General features: G+C 30.7%; 1 protein-coding gene across 1 annotated transcript; it reads right to left on the bottom strand.

Moving 5' to 3' along the window:
- Positions 1-9,335: 9,335 nt before the first annotated feature.
- LOC121124554 (uncharacterized) lies at positions 9,336-26,089 on the bottom strand. The gene is made up of 5 exons (XM_040719712.2): positions 25,840-26,089; positions 14,047-14,552; positions 10,543-10,876; positions 10,352-10,488; positions 9,336-9,877 (listed from the first exon to the last, which is right to left on the bottom strand). Exons 2-5 carry the CDS (start codon positions 14,516-14,518, stop codon positions 9,537-9,539), a joined length of 1,284 nt encoding a protein of 427 aa, XP_040575646.1. The 5' UTR covers positions 14,519-14,552; positions 25,840-26,089; the 3' UTR covers positions 9,336-9,536.
- Between the last annotated feature and the right edge of the window lie 410 nt (positions 26,090-26,499).

Below are 26,499 nucleotides of genomic sequence, written 5' to 3'. Positions count from 1 at the left end.
TGAATATAATAAGCAACATTAGACCGATATGAATAATACATTTTCTTGAAATAAATTAGTTTGTAGAAAAGTATTACAATTAATAACATAACTTACTGGTGGTATCACTTCTAAGTGTAGTGTAAATATATTATTAATAATTAACACAAAAATATACATAATAAGTACTGTATTTACCTTTGGAATTTTATTTATCAATTACACCAACATGCATTGGATAATACTAAAACTAATTATGTATTAAATAATAATTTTGATAAAAATGTTATTATAATTGTCATGACAATACTCCACTAATTACAAAATAATAATACTGTTTTTGATATATTCCCGTAAGCCAACAGTCCGTGCATAGCATGAGTTCTGCACTACACCTAATGCAGGGAAAAAATTAGTTTATCTTTCTTCTCTTTTACTTTTCCGTCTCTCCTTTACCGGATGCGGAGAAAAAATCTTTACACTTTCAATCTAGGACTCTATCAAGATGTATTTCAGCAACCAGTTGTAATAGAGTATGTCAATAAAATAAAAATAACTAATATGATTCTTGGTTACTCTAATCATCGATGTAGCCCCTCTTGGCATCAATAATGGCTTCCAGGCAGCCACGGAAGGCCTTGCGCCCAGTGCAGATGTAGTCCTCAGACATGGCATGAATGGTTGACAGTGTCCTTGAGGTTGTTCATATTTGGGTGACAGACAGTGGAATCAACATGCACCCCAAAAGTGAAGTCCAATGGGCTGACATCTGATCAGTAGGGGCCACATTTTCTTTGGCCAGAAGGGCAAGTTGTCCTCCAACCACTTCTGGGCTTTTATGGACGTGTGCTGGTCCAACAGACTGCTGGAACACCACTTTCATGTCTGGGTTGTTGGTCTGGATCCCTCGTAACAACTTCTCCTCCAAGGTCTGCACGTAGTCAGCCCTGTTGAGCCTGTAGCCGACTGAGAATCAGATAAGGGTAATGTCTTTGTCATCTGAAGCCACAAAGGTCAAATATATGACAGCTGATGTGTGCTAGTAAGAGTCTGGAGAGACTCATCAACCTCCACAAAGGACAAATACCTCTCATTTTTTTCTTGTCAGCGACCAAAAGTGTGCGGATCTAGATCGTTGGTCACATTCAGATGGCATTTTGGCTTCTAAGACACTTAGGAAGATCTAGTATTTCTTGTTTATTTCATTTTTAGTATTTGACTGGAAATTTTTTACTGCATTCACATTAATTCTTGATTTATGTAGCAAAAACGAAGTGTAAAGATTTTTTCACCGCACTCGGTACAGTACGTCACAACTCTGCTACAAGTTACCTATGGGTAAATCCATCGTAGGATGGGCATGTTAAAAAAAGAATTCAAATAAAAGTGGTTATTCTTTAAAATAACCTCTATTTAGAAAATTAATAAAAGATTGGATAATGAATGAATTATAAAATAATTCAACTTTCCTCTCTATTTTTTTGTTTGTTTTTTCAATTTATCTTTCAATAGGGCATTACAAGGTGGCTTGATATTCTGTAGCCAAGGCTAATATAAGTATAGATTGCTTTGGGGCACACGCTGGCTTCTCATCTATACAATAATGATCAGAAATGAAAATGCAGCGTAGAATGGGCGTGTTAAAATAGAAACAGGAAATCAAAATGGTAACCCTGACAATTTGAAGAATGTTTTGAGGAGAGAAAGAATAATACTCATGATGTTTCATTAGACCAGACACAATTGGCTGTGAATATGGAGGAAGGAGAAAAGGATATAAAAAAGGACATTTGCTAGAATTACTCCAATGTCGATCCCCAATTCTACTCAGAATTCAAAAAGGACTTATGGGCATAACTCAGCAACAAATCCTCAAGATTACTTTCCGTCTTTTAAGAGCACACACAATTCAATGAGGTTTTGAATATAACTGAATTTATTTAGGAAAGGAAGTTCACTACTCAGGAATTAAATAATAATGACAAATGCTTAGAAAAAGAAAATTCATTTTTCAGATTACCAATTCCAAAAAACGGGCCAGCCAAAAAAATGAATAGATTTTCATAACTGCTTATACTTTTTGACGTACTAAAAAGCGTACTGGAAGTCAAACATCAGTAGGAAAAGCTTCATAGTATAACCTCGTATTTCTACTCACCTTGCATCATTGTTTTTTCAACTTTTATTGTTTAGACCCCTTCGGTGCAGGAGTGCATTATAATAATATGGCGCCCGTATAATAAATACATATACGTGTTATTATGAATTAAAAAAAGAAAGTTTCAAAACTTGGAATAACATACCAACATACATTTATCCCTAAAAAAATTTGTTTAAATGATACGTCGATCGATTTCTTCTTAAAACTTGAAAATTGAGTTTGTTAAAAAAAAAAAAAGTGTTTCAGAAATTGACAAATAATCCAGTTAAAAATCAATTTGAATGTGTCAAATTGAAATTTACTATGAAAACGAAATTCCAGACAAATTTCCGCATATTTTTTTTTAGGTACGAATCTAATATTCCATTTAAAATCCATTTTTTTGGCACTTGAGAAAAATCAAAAGTTCAATTTTTACCTATTTTTTATTTCACCAATTTTTTTGAAATTTTTAACTCAAACCCGAATCTCTTTGAACTCCAAAAAACAACACTATTTCTCCATCTCTGTAAAAAAAAATCAAACAATGTGAGCACCCATAGAGGACACACACAAACTCTATTCAATATATACAGATAATCAATGTACAAAGGAATGTTTTTATTTACGAGGTTAAAAGCCCTTGCAAAGTCTGAGAGATGGCACTACTGGCGCGTACAACAAACGAAAATAAACACAAGAATATATAACGATCAGTAATATATTGGAGTCTCGGTTCAACTTGGTCGGTTTCGGTTCAAGAAGTTTTAAGAACCGGGACTTCTTGAACCGTTAGAACCACTAGACCGATAAAGCAGCAGCCATGTTTTTAAGCAAAGCATTTAAGAAAATATCTAAACCTCGATTAAAAATGTCTAAGAATACAAATAAATCCTAAACAATACATTATTCAGATAAATAATGAATACTAAATGTTTCAGGAGGATATTAAGAGGTATGTATACATCCCTACTTCAAACATATGTATGTATGACTTGATGATGTGTCAGAATATTGATCTATCTATAGTAAGTTTATTATCTACGCATAATAAGATGGAAGATCAAACAATTTTACTTACGTTTTTTTAATTTTAAATATTAATATTTACTTTTTCAGACCTGACAAAATTGTGAAGTAAATACGTAATTATTAACCCATATGATTCCACGTCAATGATTCAGTCAATATTGTTTTCTCAATTTTTATCTTCAAATTTTTTTTTTTTCAAAATTTTTTTATTTCTGTGAATAGCTTTTTATAATTTGAAATTTTTTTTCACAAAGTTTTATTTGTTAAATTTCACTTTTCAAAAAACTAATTTGCTCTGAATAGCTATAGATTCTTGAAATTTTTCTTCGAAAATTTAATATTTGAAATTTAAAAAAAGTAAATAATATTTGAAATACAATTTTAGAATTTTTTTTTGTGAACAACTGCAAATTTTTAAATATTTAAAAAAAAATTACTTTGATGTTAATAGCTTTGGATTTTTAAAATAAAAAAAAGGAAATATTTGAATGTCTTTCCCAAAAATTGAATTTTTTGTGCACATCTGTGGATTTTTGAAAATTTTTTTTGTAATTTGAAATTGAATTTTTGTATTTTTTATACAAAAATTTTTTATTTTTGATTTTTTTCGAATAAAGTCAAGAATTCTATAATTGAATGAGAATACATTTAATTTATTTGTACACTTATAGTTGAGTTTATGGCAACACCGTCTCCTAATGATTCCTTATTTACGACACTACAAACATTTATGATTTATCCTTAAATATTAACATTAAAATAATGAAAATTTATAATTCTTTTTACTCAACCTATTATTATTATTATTTATTGAAGTTGTAATGAGAAACACAAAACTACAAAAAAAAAATCCTTCTTGCAAAGACAAAAAAGGTATGGAGAATAATGTCGTCGAAAAACTAATGCTCGATAACTGTTTATTTTTTGCAAATATTGCAAAAAATATGTAATAAAATGTTCCAGAAATTAAAAATAATTTTTTGATCTAAGTGAAAGTTTAAAACTCTAAGTCCAAAATGCATCGTTTTGTTGCATTTCTTCTAAAAAATTGAAAAATTATACAGAAAATGAGAGATATTTCAGTTTGACAAAATTTTGATGCGCTATGTTTATATTAAAACAAATCTCCAGAATTTTTTTTCTAAAACTTTATTTAATCTACAAATCCAATATTTCATTGAAAATCCAGTTTTTTGGACCTGGAAAAAAACAAAACTGCAATTTTGAACGATTTTTTTTTGTCAATAACTTTTTTGATTTTGAATAAATTTAGAAAATGTTCTTATGCGTATGATTGTTTTTTTGGGACGCAGGTCACTTTTTGATTTATAACTTAATCCTCTATCGTGTGTTCTTGTGCTCCAAAAAAAAAACCTGCCACCCCCCAGCTTAGTCTCATCAGTTTCAAAAAGAGATCAAGATTTCAGCCTTCAAGGCTCAACAGTGTGGGCACCCATAAAGGACACACTCAATCTCTATTTTATGTACATACATACAAAAATTTAATGGTCCAGCGTCTTTGAATCTCAGTCTGTAGGAGAAAAGATCCAATTAATATTAACAATGCTAAGATTTGTGATAGGCATTTTACATCCAATGATTTTGAGCGGAATCTCCAGGCTGCTGAGCTTCTTGATCTAAAGGCCAGGAAGAAATTAAAAAGTGATTCAGGCCGCTTACTCCATATTCCCTTTGCTTCTCCTAGCTTGGATGACATTTCAATACTTTTCATTGTCACCATGAAGACGCAATTGACAAAAACCCAAATGTATTTGAAAGGCTGCATATTCATCTACTAAAATTATATCTTAACTGGCCAACAGAAGTCATCTTATCCTTTGTGAAAACAACGACAGTAATTAGAGTAAATGATGACCTTAATAAAAGCTCAAACTGAAGCACGCAAGTGCTAATCTGAGAAAACATAGACTTTTATTCACCACTTATTATGTAATAAAATGGCAAATTAGATAATATATACATAAAACATATTAATATAAGCTTACAAACAAATAGTTTATCATTATTAATATGTAGATTAATGTTAATCCTTTTAAATAATTAGTTCTGAAATTGATTTTATTATTCTATAAAGTATTAAGCAAGGATTTCGTCAAGTTTCATAACAATCGAAATAAGTATTGGAAAAGATTTACTTTTCCCGATATTTATATCAATATAAGTTACATATTTCTGCTTTTTATACTTTCTGGCATGTTCCTAAGTTTACCATTTTGTAGTATAAATGAATTTTAATTATATTTTTTATTTAATTTGTTTTCCCTTACAATGAATTAAGTCTGGATGTCAAAATTATTACTTTACAATTATAAAGGACAGAGTGACGTCATTAAAATTTCCTTCTTTTCTTGATAATGAAAAAACAAGTCCTACTCTATATAGAACATATTACAAAATTACCTTAATTTAAAATAAAATCTACTCCTCCTTTTGTTAGTGAACATCCTCTTTTGACTTAGTTTGAGGTCGCCTAGGCCTACCAAGACTTCTGACTTTGTGTGGTCGAATTTATTAAAGAGAAGCGGGGTTTATTATAAATAATTGAATGACATTCAATTTAGCTTTCAAATAATAAAACATTTATGGTTATATTCCATCTAGTTCGTTCGTTATAATCCTTTAAATATTTTCAAACGTATCTGGACCACTCTATAGTATCAAAAAGAATATTTCCTTAGTGTTATGTGGGCCGTTGGCTGCTCTTTGGTGAACTGCGATTTTATTTCCCCCACCTTTTATAAAACTATCTCTAATTCTGTTGAATTATATTATATTACACTTTTTAATTTATTACTAAAATCTAACGTCAAATCACAAACAAACAAAAATCACTTTGGATGTTATTGTGATAATGATTTTTCTAGGAAACTATTTCGAATGTCTTTGAATGTAATAATGGAATGAACAGTCGTTATAGCGTATAACCTCCACTTAAAATTAAACTTAGGGGTTTGGAATGATTTAAACACAGCAACAAAGACAGTCTTCCTCTTGACACACCTTGGTTTTTGGACTTATCTAACATTTTTAACATCATTTCAAGGGACTCTGTATTGTAAACTGTGCTCTTGGAGTAAACAAACAAGTTCATGTTTACAGAGAGAAAGTAACCTGCGAAAACTAATTCCACCATTGTGTCTCTTTTTGGATCAATGAGGAATATATCTATCCTCTATCCAATGTTCCTTCTTTGAAATTATTGAAAGTCAACTCTACTTCGTCTCCTATTCATTACAAAGAGTCCTTCAGTGTCCTTGATGTATATATCAAAGAAATTACTTATCTCAATCACATTTACATCCATCCCATTCGTAAGTTGGGCTTCGTTATATATGTTCTATATGGATAATTATATAACCTGTACACTTCAAGCTCAAACATAATTTCTTTATTAATACCGAGTCTCTTTTATCATTGGTAAACAAGTGGAAATGATTATAGACTCGTCTTTTCTCGATATTTTGGTCTGCAAAGTATATTCTACTCTATCATTACACGTAGAAATCACTTATCTCATTCATATTTATATGAATTTCATTTACTAAATTTAATTTAGCAATTTCCACAATGTTGGTAATATAATATAAATGCTCTGAAAAGGAAAAGACTTTGTTCTCAATTATATATATATACATACAACTCCTTCACTTTAAAAATAATCCAATTAAATAGAAAAACATGAAGCCTCCTCGAGAATAAAATGAAATTGGACTTGACTTTCTTTTTATTGAGCAAACAATCAAACATATCTTATTAGTGAATTATTTTATATAATGTATATCTATCAAGATGAAGATCAAAATTTTGAATAAAATTGAAATTAAATGTAGTGTCCACTCAGGGGCGTCCCTAGGATTCCGCCACTGTCCATTTTGTTTAAAGAAACATTAATTATTTTAGGTATATGAAGATGGATTTAATATGTCAGGATATTTGGTGGTTCCAATAGAAACCCCATGAAATATTGGCCATTAGAGCGTTGTTTACTTATATTAGCTTATAAACAACGCGAAAGTGAGTGGCTCCATCTTGCATCACAGTAATATAACTCCCAGGCTTATTATATTATTTGATCTACCGGGTGTAAAAAAAGCATGAGGTCTGGCTTTAAAATACTCATAATTGATTCGGATGATGACATACATGGAATATTTTATTTTATTATATTTTTTACAATAACGATGGACATTAATTATGACTCTGCTCGCCATCAACCATTCCCCCGGAACCCCTTGCCCACATTGGCAACGTACTCGTCCTTTTTCATGATCCTCCACTGAACGGTGGTTTTCAGGGCATCAATATTCGTGTGGCGGATGCCTATTATTGAAAATATAAAATTATTGAAATTATTCTAATCTAAATCCATGCCTCCAGTTCTTATTTTCCAAAGCTGTTATCATTATTTTTTAATTCCAGAGGAGAAACCATCGAACTATAAATCGTAACCACGAGTGTGTTTGCTCATGAAAGACAGATCCTTACAACAAGGATTTGTTTGGGAGTCATAAGTACAAGCACCTTTCCGACTTCTAAACGTTAACGCTCGTGTTAAATCCCTCCGGAAGTACTATTAATAATAAATATGGTCTTTGAAGACCAGGACAGGGTATAGTCATTATATTTCAACAAATGCCATTTACCCAGGGTTGAACTATGTGCAAAAATATTTAAAAATGATTTGAATGCAGTTAAACTTACACTTCATAACAAATATTTTTTAAATCGTCCAACCGTTTAGCAAGATATTGCCTCTTTTAAAAATCTTCCCGCTATGTCTCTCTCACAATGACAATTCCTAAATCAAGATGTGAGTCATGGAATTTTGTAGCAGAAGAAATCCGGTACCTTCCCTCAACTTCACGGAATCATCAAAGGGTTTTAAAAAAATTTAACAAATATTTATCATAATTTTTAGTTTGCATGTTTACAGTTATTTTTTCAAAGATTGATATTTAGTTAAAATTCTACCCCGGAGCATTAAGTATAAACTATATTGTTTATTTATGTAATTATTTACGCCATTGCACCTGTTTATTTATATAAATGTATGTTCCATATAATATATAAACCAAATAAAGAATGTTGGGAAAAAAACTTTAATAACTGATTTTATAAGGTCATATTTAGTATAAAATATGATTTTGCTATCAAAATATATGTTTTTCGGGCTGAGGAGCTTGAATTCGAGAGGCTTATCTTTAGAGCCCAATTTGAGAAGGAAGGATTACACAAAATTTTGAAGAATTTTTTTTTTTTGATTTCTTCTAGAGTTCCATATTCCACTCAATTTTTTTTTATTAATGTTAGTATCTTCCTTCAAATATTATTTAACTTTGCAAATTTAATGTTATAATAATGGGTATTAAATTGTATGAAAATTTGTTGAAAAATAATGGAACTACTTGAAACAGACAATATGACTTTAAATTAAATGGAAGATAATCAATTTGTGCATGGCTCAGAAGTACTGTGGTAACTAGGGTTTATCATATGTTTTAATATTTGAACCTTTTTTCAAAAAAATTAATATTTGAACCTTTTTTTCAAAAAAATTAATATTTGAAACTTAATTTTTCAATTTTTTTTATCAAAAAATTTAATTTTTCCATTTCTTTGCGAATAACTGTGGAGTTTTAAAATTTTTATGCATAGCTTTTTTATATTTTAAACAAATTTTTGAAATTTTTGGGAATAGCTGTGATTTTTTGAATTTTTTTCCCAAAAACTTAATATTTGAAATATAATTTTAGAAATTTTTTGTTAATTGTTAATTTTTTAAATTTTTTGTTAATAACTTTGATTTTTTAAAAGGAAAAAATCAAAAAAATATAAAATTTGAAATTTTCTTCCAAAAATTTAATATTTGAAATTTAAATTTCATAAATTTTCTTCCAAAAATTTAATATTTGAAATTTAAATTTTATAAATTTTCTTCCAAACAATTGAATATTTTAAATTAAATTCTTAAATTTTTTTTCCAAATAGTTTAATTTCTTTCAAAAAAATTCTAAAGTCAATCATAAATATAACCCTATGGACGTCCTCTGATAGTACTTGGATATGGATAAACAATGGGGGTAGGAACTTTGAGTATTCTCTCAACTCCCATCCCTAAAATTAGTTGAGAAATAAAACGCACCGTTTGCCAAATCATGACAAATTCAATATGTTTGTTTTTTATTAATAATATTGGCATTGCTATCATTATTATATTTGACTTGAAGCCTTTTCCATGGTGATGGTTGCTTGATCAAGCATGGAATAAAACAACGATAACAACATAGTTTTTCATTATATAATTAGGTTATATTACATAATGATACAAATTAATTATATGTACAAATGAAGTTGTCTTTGGTAGTTAAGTTTTGTTCTCCGTACAATGGAGCTCAATCCCGATCCCACCCTTTCCCATCTTGACTTCCATTTCCTCCTCAATTTCCACCTCCTCATTCTTGTACTTTTGATAGAGTTCTGAGGCCTTCATACTCAGGATTTGCTTAACCTCTGCCTTTGTGCATTGTGTGAATACATTCCCACTCAAGTCCAAATACCGACCTCCGGAGATCTCTAGCACACCGCCCATGATCCCCTTGTCCAGATTTGGAGCAGAGAAAACAGTGTAGCATCCATCATGAGACGAACCGCAGCCTGCTTTGATTTCTGCATGACTTCGCACAACGCATAAAAGACTGTTCTGCTCTGTTATGTACAAATGGATGGATTAGTCTATAGATAAATTACTAATGAATAGTTTTGGATCGGTCTAAAAAAACTAAAAAGACTACAATCCTTTGTCAGTCCTAGGACTGGTCCTTATCGGTCTTTTATGGTAGTTACAACAGCTGAAATGACATAGTTAGTTGTTCAACATAACTTCTTTCTAGAGACAAGATACCCCGGAAAAAAGTTTGAAGTAGGAGTAGTGTGGCTAAAACTTTTCAATATATGATCTAGCTATCATCTATTATTCACTTCATTTTTATAATATTTAATCCTAGCTATGAGAATAGTTATAAATATAGCTAGGACCGTAAGACTCAAAGACTGACGTATCAGTCCGTGGGACAGTTGAAATACGAAAAGATTGGACCGATAAAAAAAGGAAACCTTATTTGACTGATTAATTAGGCAATCAATCCTAGGACGGATCCAACACGTATAATGGATACTCACTTAGAAAGGAACGAGTTACATCTGGTCCAAAGAAATGCCCCATACCACGGGTTGAAGTGCTAACTCCTGACTTAAGTACAGGGTCAGACCAAAGCAGATCCGCCACAATTCGATTATCTTGTGGCTCTACGGGTTTTCTAGAATGAGGAAGGAATTAAAAATAGATGACAATTAAATAGTTAATCCCTTACTTGATACAACGAATGTCGTTCACAGTCGCATTGGGGGAAATCCCTCCATGAACGATAAATATACGAGTTTCTACGAGGTGCACCAGGGGTAACCACCGAAAGATCTCACCGAAATGCTCAAACATGAATAAATCTCCATATTTATGACTGATTTCCTTTTGAAATCCGTGGCGGGAATTGAGAGCTGAGGATTCGTGATTCCCTCGATTTATAAAAATGTAGTTTGGATACACGTATTTGTAAATAAAAAGAAGAAGAATACACTCCAGGGACTTGGGACCCTTGTCCACAATGTCACCATTGAATAAGTAGTAGTTTGTGGAGGAAGGTGGACCTAGTAAAGATTAATAGTCTGATTAATATATTCTTCTCAAACAGTGATTTATTTATGTTAATTATAGTATAAAAAAAAAAAAGGTTGTGTGTCTATGAGACGGAGTGCCAGTTTTAAAGGAGGTGGGGGTGCGGTTGGGCACGTAAAAATATCGACCCTCATTATAATAACGCATTTTGTCCTTTGTTGTATAAAGCGGGTGATTGGGTTCTTGGTTTTTAGTTTAGAAAGTATATAGAATCTCGGGGTTTTTGTATAAAATTTTCATTTTTATAGTTATTTCATTTCGAATTGTGGCTTTGAATCGAAATTATACTCATCAAAGTGATTTAAAAAAGACTTTAAAGACCAAATCTACTCCCATTGAAAAGTTTAATGATCGTTTTTGTGTTCTATGGCTTAAATAAGAAAAATAAATGTGGGCGAAAAATTATATAATTATCGATATTTAGAAAATTCAAAGGTTCTAGAAAGCAAGTATAATTAAAAATTGTACACTTAAATATGTTTTTTTTGTAAGAGGGGAAGTAGGGGAGGGGAGGGGGCGAGTGAGACGTATGGTATCCCTGAATTGATACCCCAAAAGAAATTACTGCTTTAAAGAGGATAAATTTCACCATTTAAAAGAAATAAGAAAAATATTCTAATTATATATAAATTTATTTTACAATGCATTTTTAAAGCACTTAACATCAAAGATATGCGAGAATTCTTCGTTTAGAGTGAGATGTTAACACACTTAAGACTCATTAAATTATCAACAAAAAGTAAGAAAGAGCATAGAGATCAACTGTTTTTCTATTTTTAATCCGTCAACTTAGTGTTTCCTTTACAAAAATCCCATTATTATCTAAACTATAATTATGCTCTGTTTCCAAAAAGATAGGGATACAATTTTTTGTTGAGACCTCCCAGTATATACATGCAATAGGTGAAGTAATTAGCTCTGAGCGTTTTTTCGCCTTATTTTGATATTAAAATTAACATAGTTAGAATTAAATGATGTAGATAGTTCCAAACAAATTTCTGGCTAATTTTCAGTCCCTGGTCAATAGAATAAGTGATCACGTACTGGTCCAAATCGAAGATTTCCATTATTTTATCCACATTTTCGACGCCCATATTAGTTACCAGAACATAATTGCTGGTACCACTGCTTGGCTGTTGGATTCGATACTATATTGGGTCCATAAATATGAGCATTTTTTGGGGAGGCTTGCTCCACCTTTTCATCTTGGTTGTAATGCCACTGTAGAATGTATTGAATTTCCACTTTTTTTTACTTCCATTTTGGAACGCTGTAACATTTATTGAGGCATGGCATGATAGTGATACTCTAAAATAGTGATTCCCGACTTTCAATGCCTCATTTTAGAACAAGAAATCAAGAAACGACCCCAATTCTTAAACATATTTGTCATTTCTTGCGATTATGAGTTATAGATGATATTATTCGTAAAATAATTATATTTCTGTACATTCAATATAAGAGAAAAAACCCAATGGTCGCCATATTGTTTAAGGTCGTTAAGAAAATTCCATATGGAATTGTTGATGCTTTTGAGTCCAGCAGCATTGACCAAATCTAGCCACGAAGTGGCCAAAAAAAAAAACGGCAGATGCTGCCAAATTTGGCAAAATCTATTTGGAAATCACCTAGTTTGGCAATACTCATTTGAAGAGCAGAAGTGGTCACTTGACAACAAAGAAAGAAACGGAAACCAAAAATGAACTGCTACAATTAATATCTGAAATAGTTACAACTGTCTTCATATATTTTTTATTGTCTTTTATATAGTATTCACATTCATTCCATTGTCAATTAATGCCCCTATTGCATTGGTGTTGAAACCCCATTTGGGGTCAAGAGCCACAGTTTGGGAACAACTGCTCGAGGAATAGCTAAGAGATCAAACGCGTTGGGTATGATTTACCTAACTATTTGGCTAACTACCAACTCGGGCCTTTTTTCTATTTATTCTTGAAGAAAATGTTGCATAATAAAATCTAGTCAAGGACGTATCAAGGGTAATATATGATAGGTGACATCTTGCGGACATTATTGAGGTGTTTATTTATTTATTTTGCATATGCTCCATTGAATAAACTATGATTTGTTCACAAATACAAATAAATTAAATAAATACTTTTAGCAAAAAGGAAGTGTAAAAAATAAATGAAATATATATTTGTTAAAAAAGCAGTAATGTATTATAAAGAGTTATGTTGATTATTTTTTTATCTTGACAAACACGCACTCATGATGAGACATCAATCCTCATCACCCTTATACATTCATATGTATGTATGACACGTCAAAAATGTACACAAATAAGAGTAAATATTATAATATTGTCATAAATGAACAAAGGACGGCGAGAAACTACACTCTCTAGGTAAAATTATGAGTAACAAAGCCCTTCGATTAGCATGAGGGAGTCCTAAAAAAATGTTCTCTCCAAAATTATATATTGCACAAAACGTTACTCTATATATATATATATTTGTGTGTTGAGGAGGGTATTTCCCTATATTTTGAAATTAATTACCCCTTTTATCGGTTATAAGTTATAGCTAGGGATGAAAATTGTGTGTATTTTGGGCATGTTAAAAAAAAAGAAACTGAAACTCAACAATGTAATCCTGACAATTTGAAGGATGATTTGAAGGGGAGTACCTAAGCTGTCATGAGGTTGTATTAGATCAGCTGTAACGAGGGAGGAGAAGGAAATAAACAAGGACATTGGCTAGAATTACTTCGAGGTCTTACTCTTATAACTCCCGAGTAAACTCTCATTGCTATTCTCTGTCAATGCTTTTGGTGATATCAGCGTCTATCATCTGTGACAGGGAAGGAAGGAGAGTGGCTAAATAAACTAGGGCATAGTAAAGAATTACTACGATTTCAATTCTCAATTCTACTCTGAGTACAACAAAGACTTACCATGAAGGTTACTCTGCACCATTTATATCCGTAGACGAATGTTCAATAAGGTTTTGAATATAATAAAATGTTGTAAGAAATAAAGTTTATTACTCAGGATTTAAAATTGACTTAATAGGTAAATGTTTGGTGGATCAACTTTAAAATAAAATGATTATAATGTTAGTAGATTTATGGTCCTGGGACATTTGTGTTTAAAGCAGATTATGACGAAATAAATACGTACCTTTAATCCGGAGTATCTTTAACAAATCGTTGTACTGCCCATGGATGTCCCCACAGACATTGAGTATCGTGTCCTCAGCAAGATTGACATCCACTAAAACGGGGGTTCGCCTATATACATCCTCCATCTTGGCCAAGAGAGCATAGACACATTTTCTTCGAAGAAGTCCATCATTAAAAAAGAAGCTTTCATATTCCGATAGATTATCCTCATTCAAGTTAAGAAGACTGCTAGGCTCATCCGGATGTAAGGGAGAGTCATACAGGATGGGTCCTTCATAGGGCTCCTTGGGGTTCTCTCCTAAATCATGATCAAAGTCTATGAGGCTTGAGAATTTGGCAGACTTAGAGCGGAGCTTTTTTTTTAGGTTGACTTTGCTGTAGAATGCTACGGATGAAAATGAGTCTTTGCATTTAGTTTTGGCGAGGTGAAGAGAGGGGATTTCGTTGGTGAGGCGGGTGAAGGCCTGCATTATTTTCCTTAGTTGGTTTATTAGAAGAATCCGCCTGAAAATTAGTATGATAATTATATATATGACAGTATATAATAGAAAAGGGTTACCCGGTGTTGCTCGAGCGAGCGTTAGGGTATTCTCACAGGCATTATGATAAAGCCCCTGTATATTACCATGAATTTAAAAAGAAAAATTGTCTTATTTATTTCAAACAACATACAACAATTTGTCTAGATAAAACCCATCTTTTATTTCAGTTAAAATTGGACAGATTGTTATTTTCAAAGAAAATTGCAAAAAAAAACCGCAGTAATTTCCCAAAAAAATATGTTTGTACTAATTTTGCAGAAACTTATAGTCTACTTATTAGGCCAAGAAACTCAATATACTATTTTTGCAAAAAACTCATTATACTAACTTTGTAAAATAATGTATTGTATTAATTTGGCAAAAAACTGTTTTGTACCAATTTTGAAAAAAACTATTTTTTACTAAATTTTGCAAAAACAAGTAGTTAATGCATTTATTGGTATCGTAAAGAGGAACACAAATCTACCAAAAAAAAAAAAAAAAAGGTTATGGAGAATAATGTACCCTCTACAACTAGTTAACTTTTTGCAAATATTGAAAAAATAATTTAGTAAAAGCTTCTGGAAATAGAAAATATTAAATTGTAGAGATTTAAATTTATGTCCAGAATGGATTGATTTGTGGATATTCTTTTTAAAAGTTGACGTTGAATAAAAAAATTGCAAAAAATTTAATATAAATTGAAAAGTCATTGATAGTTCGGTTCAGCATATGAATTAATTTTTTTAAATGTATTTGCAAACTGTATTTTATCTAGAAATTCAATAATTTCATTGTTTATTTGCATTTTAAGAAATGCAATTTAAACCCTTTTCTTATTTTTGTAATAACTCTTTTGATTTCAATTCGTAATTTATTCGCATAGTGGTTATATATATGTACTCTCTTTGAGCTTCAAAAAACAATTTTTGTATTTTGGGTATAGAATAATCCCCCCTTATATGACTTATATAGACTCACATATTGAATTTTATCTGTATATTAAATACGAAGATTGGTGTGTTTGAGTCCTAGAATCACAGCCAAACAAAATGATGGATTTTCCTGAATTTTTTCATGTAGGTAAAATCCATGGTGGCCTTAAAATAGCATTGTATAATGATGATTTTTTAAACTAACAAACGACTATTTCATTTAAGAAAAAAAATAAAGACCGTAAATTTTTTAGAATGATTCTCGCTGAATGTTGGTATGCATGCATCTTTGCACACTTTAAAAAAAAGTAATTTAGAGAAGAAAAGAGAGAATATTACAAATAATTTTTGACATTAATAAAAGTTCAGTGACTTTTTAGATGACATTTTGGAATTGATAATTTGAAGAATGAATAATGATCTTTTCCTGAGCAGTCGTCATTATTATTTAATATATGAATACTAAACATCCTATAATAAATATATTCAAAAACCTGATTGAACATTCGTGTGTGTTTATAAAAGACGGAGGGTAACCCTGAGGATTTGTTGCGAAGTTATATTTCTAAGTCCCTGTTGGAATCAGAGTAGAATTGGGAATCGATATCGGAGTAATTATTGACAATATCCCTTTTTATTTATTTCTCTTCCTTGTCCCAGCTGATTTTATTATATCTCCTCTAAAAGATTCCTCAAATTGTCAGGGTTACCATGTTTATTTTTTTAACATGCCCATTTTAGACTGGACTTTCATCATGACTTGATATATGAAAGATGAGTTTAACTTTCTTCTCTAAGTACCTTATAATCTCCTTTAAAAAAAACAGAAAAATTCTGAAGCTAATTTTAATTTTTTAATGTCCTGAGTAACGCCGGGCAAAGATACTTTATATCCTTATTAAAAAAAAGGAGAATATATATATACCAACATTAACATGCAGCCCGAATAATTCTTAAGATTTTACGGTTCTTATTTTGTACTTTATATTAAGCAGAGGAATTCTTTATTAGTTTCAATTTCTTTTTGCCCTGGGTAACGCCCGGCAAACCTCAGAATTCTGAGTTACGTACTTAGGGTTAAGGTTCATTCTGATCAGACCTGGTTTCTGTAGTGCAAGTTTTTTTTTTGTTAAATATCGATTCCTCCTGTTTCGAAGTTTTTTTTAAGGTTTCTTGGTTCGAAAATGTATAAAAAAAAATTAAAAATCCAATAAAACAAAGGATTGAATACGAATTAAAAAAATGGTAATTAAGAAGAAGAAGAAGATTAGGGAGTTAGTCTTAGTATGTCTCTTCATTATGCTTGAAGGAGGAACATGTTTCGAATTATTCCAAAGGGATGGGAGAACTAAATTCTAAAGTTATTTAAAGCATTTATCTAATACATAATACGGACAAATATATAACAAAATGAGGAATGATTTCCATTTTCCTGGTCATTAGGTTAAGGAGAAATGAAACTAAAAATATTGCTCCTATCATTTTCTGAATCCTTTTTCTTTCTTCTATTAGGATAAATAAGAATAACAATTTGTCTGATTTGTAAAAGGAATAAAAATAGGTTTTTATTTGTAAAAAGAACGAGGCTTTCACAAAGGACTACTAATTGGTATGTACATCAACATTCATAGGAAAAGAAAAAGTATAACTAGAATAAAAATTCAATTGTTATGAGAAACACACACAAAAAAAGAGGCCTCCTCATTATTATTTTCAGAGGCCAAGACTATAATTAATGATGATGAATCATGTCGTCTCATTACACTCTATATATCATCAACATAAAATGTAGTGTGTCAGAAAAAATCAATCAAACTCGAAAATCTGTGTGCTCTTTTACTTCATATATACCGGGTGGCCCATTGAAGTCTCTACACTTTATAATTTAATAATTAATAAAGGTTGAGAAATTGAAATTAATTCATAGTTCGATATATTAACGCATAAGGAATGAGTTTCAGAACAAAATAAACCTGAGCTCTCTAGCTTACATACAGATCAGGAAAGTTACATTTGAACAGGATCGTCGAATTTTCATTACCGCACTCCTAGCAGTTGGAAGCGTCTTGTATCCCTGTTACGCCGTTGGAAAGTCTGAAATGTTGGAGAAGAAGAAGGGCTCCGACAAAAAGGTCAAATTGTACCAGGAGGAGCTATAAAAAAACCGGACCAACCCCCTCAAGTTCAACAATACCCATGCAAATGATCTCAGTGTTTTACACCAGAATGCCCAAAGTACTTTTAAAAAAGTGGGTGGGTAAAGCCTTGCAAGAGTGGAAAGGACATTTTTGACACCAGTAATGAAGGAAAGCCCAACTTCTCCGTTGCAAGACTCTTTTCAATGATTCGTTTGACTTTATTTTTTGACACTTCCCCCCTTATGCTAACACACTCAACTAAAACTTTCGGGTGTATGCCATTGGGAAGGCCTGCAGTGTTTATTATCAAACACCAAGGCCCTCGAAGGCACTGTCAGCCAGGAATTATACAACATGACAGAGGTCTACATCTGCATCAGATTTTAATGGACAACTCTGTCTATTAATTAGGGTAGTCTTTTTTTCAATTTTCGACTAAGGATAGCTTGGAAAATTTGGGATTTGATGAGGAAATAACCTACGCAAAATTTTATTGCTCTATGATGTTATCTTTAAGTAGCACATCTAGTTCAAAATTAGAATGAAAAATAAAATTCATTACTTCATCTATAATGATTAAAATACATCATTAATCATTACATTAAGCCACTTACAAATTTGATAAATAACATTTTAGACTGTTTTTGAATTGAATGGCCACACTCCTTAGAGGAAACTGAAAAAAAAAAAAAAATTGTTCTCGATCCAAGTTTCAACACTAATATGTGGTGCGTCAACTAAAAAAAAATCTTAACAGAAAATAAGAAAAGTCGAAAATCCCTATTTATTGATTTAACTCATATAACCATGTGTTTTAATAATTCATAGACCCATTTGAGTAAACTATTGGTATATTATACAAATTTCTGCGTAAAATTGAGATACTTTAGAGTTTAAAACTTTTATTTGATAAAAAAATTTATATTGGTCCCGATATGGTCCCTATTAAATAATTAAAATTTGTCAATTTCTTATTTTTTATTCAGACAAGAATTTTGGATACTTTAAGTGTGACGTCATAGAGCATAATTGGTTGTGTGTTAAAATCCGTTTTTCTTGCCCAGCAGTCGGTACGACACATCAAATTGAAAATTCTAGCCAGGACAATTACATCATGGTCTAACCTTGTATTTCTATTAAATTTGATGGAACCGAAGAATACAACATTGCACTCAAGTTTGATAAAAATCGTTTGAGCTTGCTCTTGCGTTGAGAAGCCACATACATATGGCTTCGTTGTATGTATACACATAAGCAGATAGATAAAAGAAGACTCACAAAGGAGAGGAGTTGCATGTTTTTTACTCTCAGTAGTAACAACAAAAAAAAAAAGAAAAAGAACTACAGCAATCAAGTCATGCAATACCTATTTTATTGTATATATTTGTGTATAAGTATATCAAAAGTACTATTAATAAGAAATAGAAGAATATATAGAATTGGAGCAGAATAACGTGTGTTGACTTGGATTCTCTCATCCATGAAGAAAAATAAAGAAGCCATTAGGAATGGATCCTTCCTTCCTCCTTTCCTCTCTTTCTTTGCATACTTAATGCTATTGCAAATAAATAAATCTTCCAAATTTCTTGAATTATCATATTGTACATACTACACATTTAGAATGAGGGCAGAAGGGGGAAGGGTTTTAAAACTTTTGAGTCACTCAAAGGGGGCCACGTCCTTGAATAAAAAGAAGAAGAAAAGGGGGGAATACTAATAACAGTTACTATTTGCAATATTAATCCATTTTTTAACAAAATATATACGAAGGTCGTTTGAAAAGTCCGTCTAAAGTTCGAGAGATTGCAGTATTGGCGCCTATCGAGGTTATGTTTAGTAGTTAGTAGTATCTTTTGGAAGAGCACACACCAACTATAATCCAGATTGGTCTATTTCTTTCTGTTTGGCATTCGAGTGAATCGGCCGGAAATATTCCACGATTGTTTTCCAAAAAAGTCCTTTTCCATCACGACAATGCACCAGCTCACACTATGCAGCTGTTGTTGCAAAATTAATGGAAATAGGGGTCCAACTCGAGATACTCACTCACCAAGAGTCTCAGTCACCTTCCTTCCTCTGTCATACATCACCATATCATGGATTTTATCAATTATTTCTGGAGTAATAACCTCGACAGGGCGTCCAGAACGTTCAGCGTCACTTGTGCCCATATGGCCACTGTGAAAATTATGAAATCCCAATATAAACTGTTTTAATCGAAGGTATAGAGTACCTATAATGTTTATCAAGCTTTTTTTTGGTCTTCCAAGGCGTTTTGCCTTGCATAAAGTAATGTTTAATTAACACACAAATCTTTTTCGTCCATTTTTTGAAAATAACTCCACAAGTCCACAATACCGATCTGGCTGAAAGTTGGTGTAAGCTAAATATAACCTTTATATACGCCAGTAGTGCCATCTCTCTGACTTTCCACGGATTATTCAAACGACCCTCTTATGATAACTGTGGGACCTCAAAAACAAAATAATCCTTCTATAGAACCCCCTATGATCCAGTCCAAGGGGTGTGTGGTATATACTTTTGGCCTTGAGAGATATTAAAAAAATACCACTGCCTCTTCAAGAACCATAAATGATCCCTATGCTCAAAGGACTGTAGATGGGACGCCTTGATAGATGAATCCCTACATAAACATATATTCGTTGAATATTTACAGGAAATTTTTCTAAAATTTCCCCACTTTTTTAATTTTTTTAAAAGGTTTTTACAAGGTAAAATCCATAAAAAAAAGGTTCTAAGAATATTACTCTCAGAACCATTGGCATCACTAAAAAATTGCCTAAAACGAACTTAAAGTATCAAAAAATGATTTCACCTATTTTGAATAGATACATAAGTAATAAGTTATTTTGAAATTTAAGAAAAAGTTTAATGAGCAAAAATTTTACTTTTTTTTATAACAAATAATAGTGAATAAACATCCCTGTGTTGACTGTTGCTAACTGGTAATGCACCTTCTTTTGTTCACTGTTGGCGTAAAAAGTGGTTCCACCTGGTTTTGAGAATTGCAAATTAATACATTTGCCGATAAAATTATTTCAACATTTCAGAAAAGCTTGATGGACATTCCCAATGTATTTTTAACAAATAATAGATGGTTTAATTAACAAAATCAAAAAGAAAAGTATTTTTTAGTGACATATTTGATGAACGACATATCTGCTGATAGAGATTCCTATAAAAACTATAATATCCTACTCCTTAATACGTTTCAATTTTCAAAATAGGGTGAAATCAGGGGCGTCCATAGGTGGGTGGGACGGAAGGGATGTACCCCCTGGTTATGGATTTTTGAAATTTATTTATTTATTTAATTGTTTTTCAAAAAAATTAATTTTATGTAAACAGCTGTGGATTTTTATAATGTTTTTCGCAAAAAATTGAATATTATGAATTTTTTCTTATAAAATTAACTTTTGAAATTTTTTCCCGAATAGTTTAAATTTGATTTCTTTTTTATTGAAATTTTTTTTCTTTTTTTAACTTTTATTTTTTTTTGTGAATTGCTGTGGATTTTTGAAACTTTTTTCGAAAAGATTTAATACTAGAAACTTAATTTTTGATATTTTTCCCATCAAAATATTAACTTTTGAAATTTTTTGTGAACAACTATAGATTGGAATTTTTTGTAAAAAAATTCCAAAGGAGAAATTGAAAAATATTCGTTAAAATGGCCAAATAAGCCTTTCAAACTATAGCTGCATTTCTGGGTATCTTTACTTTTCCCACGTATTTGAATGCAATAGCTATACCTGTAAATGTAAATATATAAATAAAATATGTATAATGTAAAAAAATTAATTCGGATTTTCTACTTTTTTGATTTTTGTTCAGGATTGATTTTATGTTGCAAACCATATATATTATTAAAAAAAATGATTTATGAGTGACTTCCGTGAAATTATATTGAGTATTACCTCTATCAAAGATAACCCATATGAAAATAACAATGTTGAATTGAAACAAGAGCAACATATTTTTACTTTATAAATTGTGGCAATTTTTTCTTAAAGTCAGATTAAATAAATATTTGTCAGTATTTTTAGAATAATTAGGATTGATAATATAGTAAAGATATAGATAAAACTATAATCAATATTCTTGAGTATTACTACTTATCCCAGAAATTTGAAGAATAAGTTTATAATTGACACAAATATGCTAATAATATTTAGGGTTGTATTGGCTAAAATGATGGAATTTTGAATTTTCAAGGACGATGCACAACCTAAAATGACTAACTTATTGTCAATTAATAAATTTTTACATTTTCAAATTCGTTTTTCAAAACAATTCTAGACACATTTATTCTCATACATCCACCAATAGGATACTACAGAGTGTGGCACAAGCCCTCTGTTGCCGTAAAACGGATATTTTAGAAGGCAATTTTCTCTCCAGCCAGCCAGTGATCAAATTCGGAAAGCTTCACTGATTTTCATTTATTTTTGTCAATAAAATTACGTCCAGCCTCAATTATAGTCGATACAAGAGGCGTTACGATCGAGCAGGTCTTCTCTGCTCGGTCTATTTGCAAATCCTGAAATTCCTTCTTTATCAGATTGATAAGTTCGTCTTAGGTGTGGCAGGGGTTGTCGTTCGATTGCATCCCGCTCAAAAAAAAAAACAGATCCGGTGAGTTTGGAAGCCAAAAGTCTGACGAGATGAGATAGTCAAAATTATTACTTCTACCTCATCCCGAATAGTTGCTGCTTCAAAATCCCTTTGAGGTTCCTCCTAACCTTAGGAACTAAAGTCTCACTGAGTCCCTGAGTTCGAACAATTGTTATTTTGTTGCTCCGACACGGATTCTAAGGAGAACTCCATACCTTTCCCAAATACTTGGGACAAATAATTTCTCAATTGATTTCCTTTTTTTCGAACTGGTGCAAGTTTAAAAAGTTTTTTAATTTTATATTTGGCAAGGGGCTTCAGCCTCTCCAGCCCACTCCCTCCAGACACCCCTTATATAAATAAAAAATCATTATTCCTCGAAGAATAAAATTATAATCCAGACACAATTTTGATAATCATCATTATAAATTGCTTTTCAATTGGCGGGTCACATATTCCCAGTTTTTACATGAGTTTGGGGGATAAATTTAGATACCCCAGGAGTTTAGTTATACTTAGAAATATTTGAAATTTTATTCCAATTAATGTAACCTATGATTTTTTCCAAAAAATATAATTTTTTTTGAATAGCTGTGTAATTTTTTTTTTTTTTTTTTTTTTTTTTAAATTTAAAATTTAGTTATGGTGTTTTTTTCCTCAAAAATTAATTTTTGAGGAACAGTAGTTGATTTTTGGATTGTTTTTTTTTTTTTTCAAAAAATTTAATTACTAGAAAGTAAGTATAGATTTTTGATTTTTTACCAAAAAATTTAATACTTGAAAATATTCTCCAAAATATGTAATTTTTGTTAATAGTTGTGGATTTTTGAAACCTTTTCCAAAAAATATCATATTGGAAATTTGTTTGTAAATAGCTATGGATTTTGATTTTCTTTTCCCAAAAAAAATGTATTTTTTAGCAATAGCTATGGATTTTTGAATTTTTTTTTTCCAAAAAATTGAATTTTCCAAATTTTATTTCAAAGAATTAAAAAAAAAAAATATATATAATCCTGCGAAAGCCCCTGATAATATATTATGTATATAAAAGATTGGACCCCTTTGTAGGCTTGCTCTCTCTTAATATACATAATGCTTCATCATATTCTGTTTATAAATATATTATGTTTATTTTTCTAAGAAGAAAAACTGAGAAGAAGCAATGTATGTATATTAGGCCGGTTTGTGTTTCAACTTTTTACGAATTTTGATTACGGCTAGTTTGGAAAAGTTGGGATATGGTAAGGGATTATTAACCTTAGCGAAATTTCATTTTCCTACAATGTTATCTTTAAGTAGTACATCTATTCAAAGTTTGAAAGGAGATAAAAGTTTTTTAGATCGTCAATTAAGATTGAAATAGAACATTAATCCCTATGTTACATTAATGAATGATGATAAACATTGTTTTTAACTATAAAAATGAATAATAAAGTTTTTTTGTAAAGACAGGGAATAGTATATGAAAAATTTAATCTTTTTTTGGTTTTTTTTTGCTCAATAAGACAATTTAGAAAAAAAAACTTTTTAAATACTTTTTATTGGTTAAAAAAATATTTTATAAAAACTATTTTTTGCAGAATAAAATACAATAAATCCTTAATATATATGTTCAATGAGTAAACAGTTTTTGCATTTTTTCATAATTTGATCGAAATTTGCAACCTAAGGATGCCCTTGTATGGAAAATGAAATCTTTATATAGGTAATTTTCTAACCATATGGAAACTTTTACCAAATACCCGTAATCTAAATTCAAAATAAAGTTAAAAGTCAAACCGCTCTAACTTACATATTATATATTGTAGAAGATAAATATGCCTTCTTCTCAAAATATAAATATATTCGTATTCCCTTCTTCCAACGCATTCCATATTTTCAACATTAAAAAATATATACATTTATTTTCTGTCAACGACAGTTTTTTTCTTCCTTTTCCGTCTTTTTTTTTTGTGTGTGCCTTAACATATTTCTTATGTATGTATAAAAAGGGACAATAATGTCATCAAGGATACCTACAATATATTTTTTTTTATCATAAAAGAAAAATTTAAAAAAATAAGAAGCTTTCCAAATTTTTATTGTATTTAAATATCTTATCTAACATAGTATTAAAATAATTTATGTGTTTGTCTAATGTTCTTCCCGCTTAGAAAAACAATGATAAAAACGTATTTATTTCTAAAACAGAGACAGATACAGACATTAGATATAAAATAAAAGTTGTTTATAATTCTGAGTTACGTACATAAGGCTACTTTTCATTCTGATCAGAACAGATTTACTTGGGTTTTGGAGAGCAAATTTGTATTTTCGCTACTAAACTGATTTTTTTTCTCCATAAAACCAGATCGATTCCCCGTGTGGCATAGTTTTTTAAGGTAAGGGCTGTCAATTGGAAAAGGTACCAAAAAAATAATAATTAAATGCAACAAATTATTGTAGTAACGTAAGAGAATATAAAATACGTATGAAGAAAGGAAGAAGATGATTAGCAAATTATTCTTAGCATATATCTTTATTATGGTTATATAATAATTCTATTTATTCCAAGAATTAACCTTAGTTCTAAAAGCGGTAAGTTTCCATTTTTAGTTATCTGATTAAACGGTTTCCAATTGAGTTACCTATAGTAATAATAATAAATAAAAACAAGGTCAAACATTTGATAGAATTTCTTTATATTTACCGAAATCAATATTTTCATATAGTTAATAATTATATGTTGCATTTTCAAGCGTGTCAAAAAGGGGGTGCAGGTTTGATTAGATTTATATCAAATCAGGGGTGTCCGCAGGGAGTGGGCTGGAGGGGAACAAGACCCCTAAAATTAAGTAATTTTTGCTTTTTACTAGAAAGTTAAACATTTGATTAAATTTTTAATTTTTTTTCCATATCGATCCTAAAAATTTTACTCCTAGTTCCACATGGACTCCCACTTATAACTCCATACTAAAACCATTTTTTTACCCTTCGTCTTTCATGTGTTTACGTACTCGTTGTTACTTTATACTTGGATATTTTGTTTTTAAGAATAAAATAACCACTTTGAAAAATAAATGAAAATATATATAATAGAAAACAATACATTTATCATATTATTTTCATCAACAACCCTCAACATTTGATAGTAAAACTGCTGAAATAGCATGACACTTCATCAGATTAGCTAAGAGCAGCTTTGAAAGAAAGGTAATAAACACAGGACATAGGCAGGAATTACCTCCAAAGTCAATCTTCAATTAAACTCTTAGTTAGTCTACAAAGACTTTGATGAAATACTCATCAACAAATCATCACTCTTATTTTAATGTTCTCTGTTCAAGAATGCAAAAAAAAAAAAAAAAAAAAAAATGATAACAGCCTTGAAAATTTAGAAAAAAACTCTTCAGATGACCAGCTTATAAAAGTCTTCACTCGTCTAAGATCATATCTACTACACCACTAACTTATAATATTGTTCAATAAATATATTATGTCATGAAATAAGACGCCAAAATACAAATGGATCAATTTGGCGGGGAATTCAAAATAATCATGTTATGTTTAAAACCATACTCACGCAACTACTTCTTTTCTCTTTCTTCCTTTGTTTATTTGCTGTTATAAGAGATGTGAGACATTTTATTGGTTTGAGTAAAAACGCTTTAGTGTATGGTTTGGGAACAAGTGACGTTTAAGGAAAGAATGAAATATGTAAAAAGCTCAAAAATGATCGTCATCATCATTATATTTGTTCTTATTCTTATTGTTATTTCCCCCTTCTTTTGGTGAGGGCTTTCACTCTACGAGGATAGTCGATAACTATTACTAGAAACACAACAATAAAAAGGAAGAAAATAAAAAGATATTCTTCTTTTTTCCTCGCTCTTCTTCTTCTCTTTCAAGACACGCTTTTCTAAGGCTTTTCTTTATTTTCTCCCCCCCCCACCCCACTTTTCGGTTTGACTATACATACACATATATAGGGTGCACAAGCTATCTTTCTCACCACTTTGACGCTCTCTCTTGGACAAACATGGGCATTTAAGGGAGGACTGATGTTTTGTTTGTTAGGTAGCTTGTTTAAACCCGCTCCAGTTTGAAAAAAATGGAATCAATTGAGGATTTTTTTGTTCTATATATTTGGAAAAGGCGCAGAGCCCTACTTGGAATCCCTGCCGGGAACAACAACATCAAAATTGCTCAAACTGTGAGTCATTGTTTGCAAGATCGGGAAGTA

This window comes from Lepeophtheirus salmonis, chromosome 9 (assembly GCF_016086655.4).
Source record: "Lepeophtheirus salmonis chromosome 9, UVic_Lsal_1.4, whole genome shotgun sequence".
Classification (NCBI taxonomy): Eukaryota; Metazoa; Arthropoda; class Copepoda; order Siphonostomatoida; family Caligidae; genus Lepeophtheirus; species Lepeophtheirus salmonis.
Note: the sequence above shows the minus strand (reverse complement) of the source record. Positions and strands in the feature narration are given on the sequence as shown.

Coding starts and splice junctions, on each gene's coding strand:
- LOC121124554 (XM_040719712.2), bottom strand. CDS start 14,518: ATGCAGGCCTTCACCCGCCTCACCAACGAAATCCCCTCTCTTCACCTC. Junction 10,489..10,542: donor AACGACATTCGTTGTATCAA/GTAAGGGATTAA, acceptor TCCTCATTCTAG/AAAACCCGTAGAGCCACAAG. Junction 9,878..10,351: donor TGTAACTCGTTCCTTTCTAA/GTGAGTATCCAT, acceptor TGTACATAACAG/AGCAGAACAGTCTTTTATGC.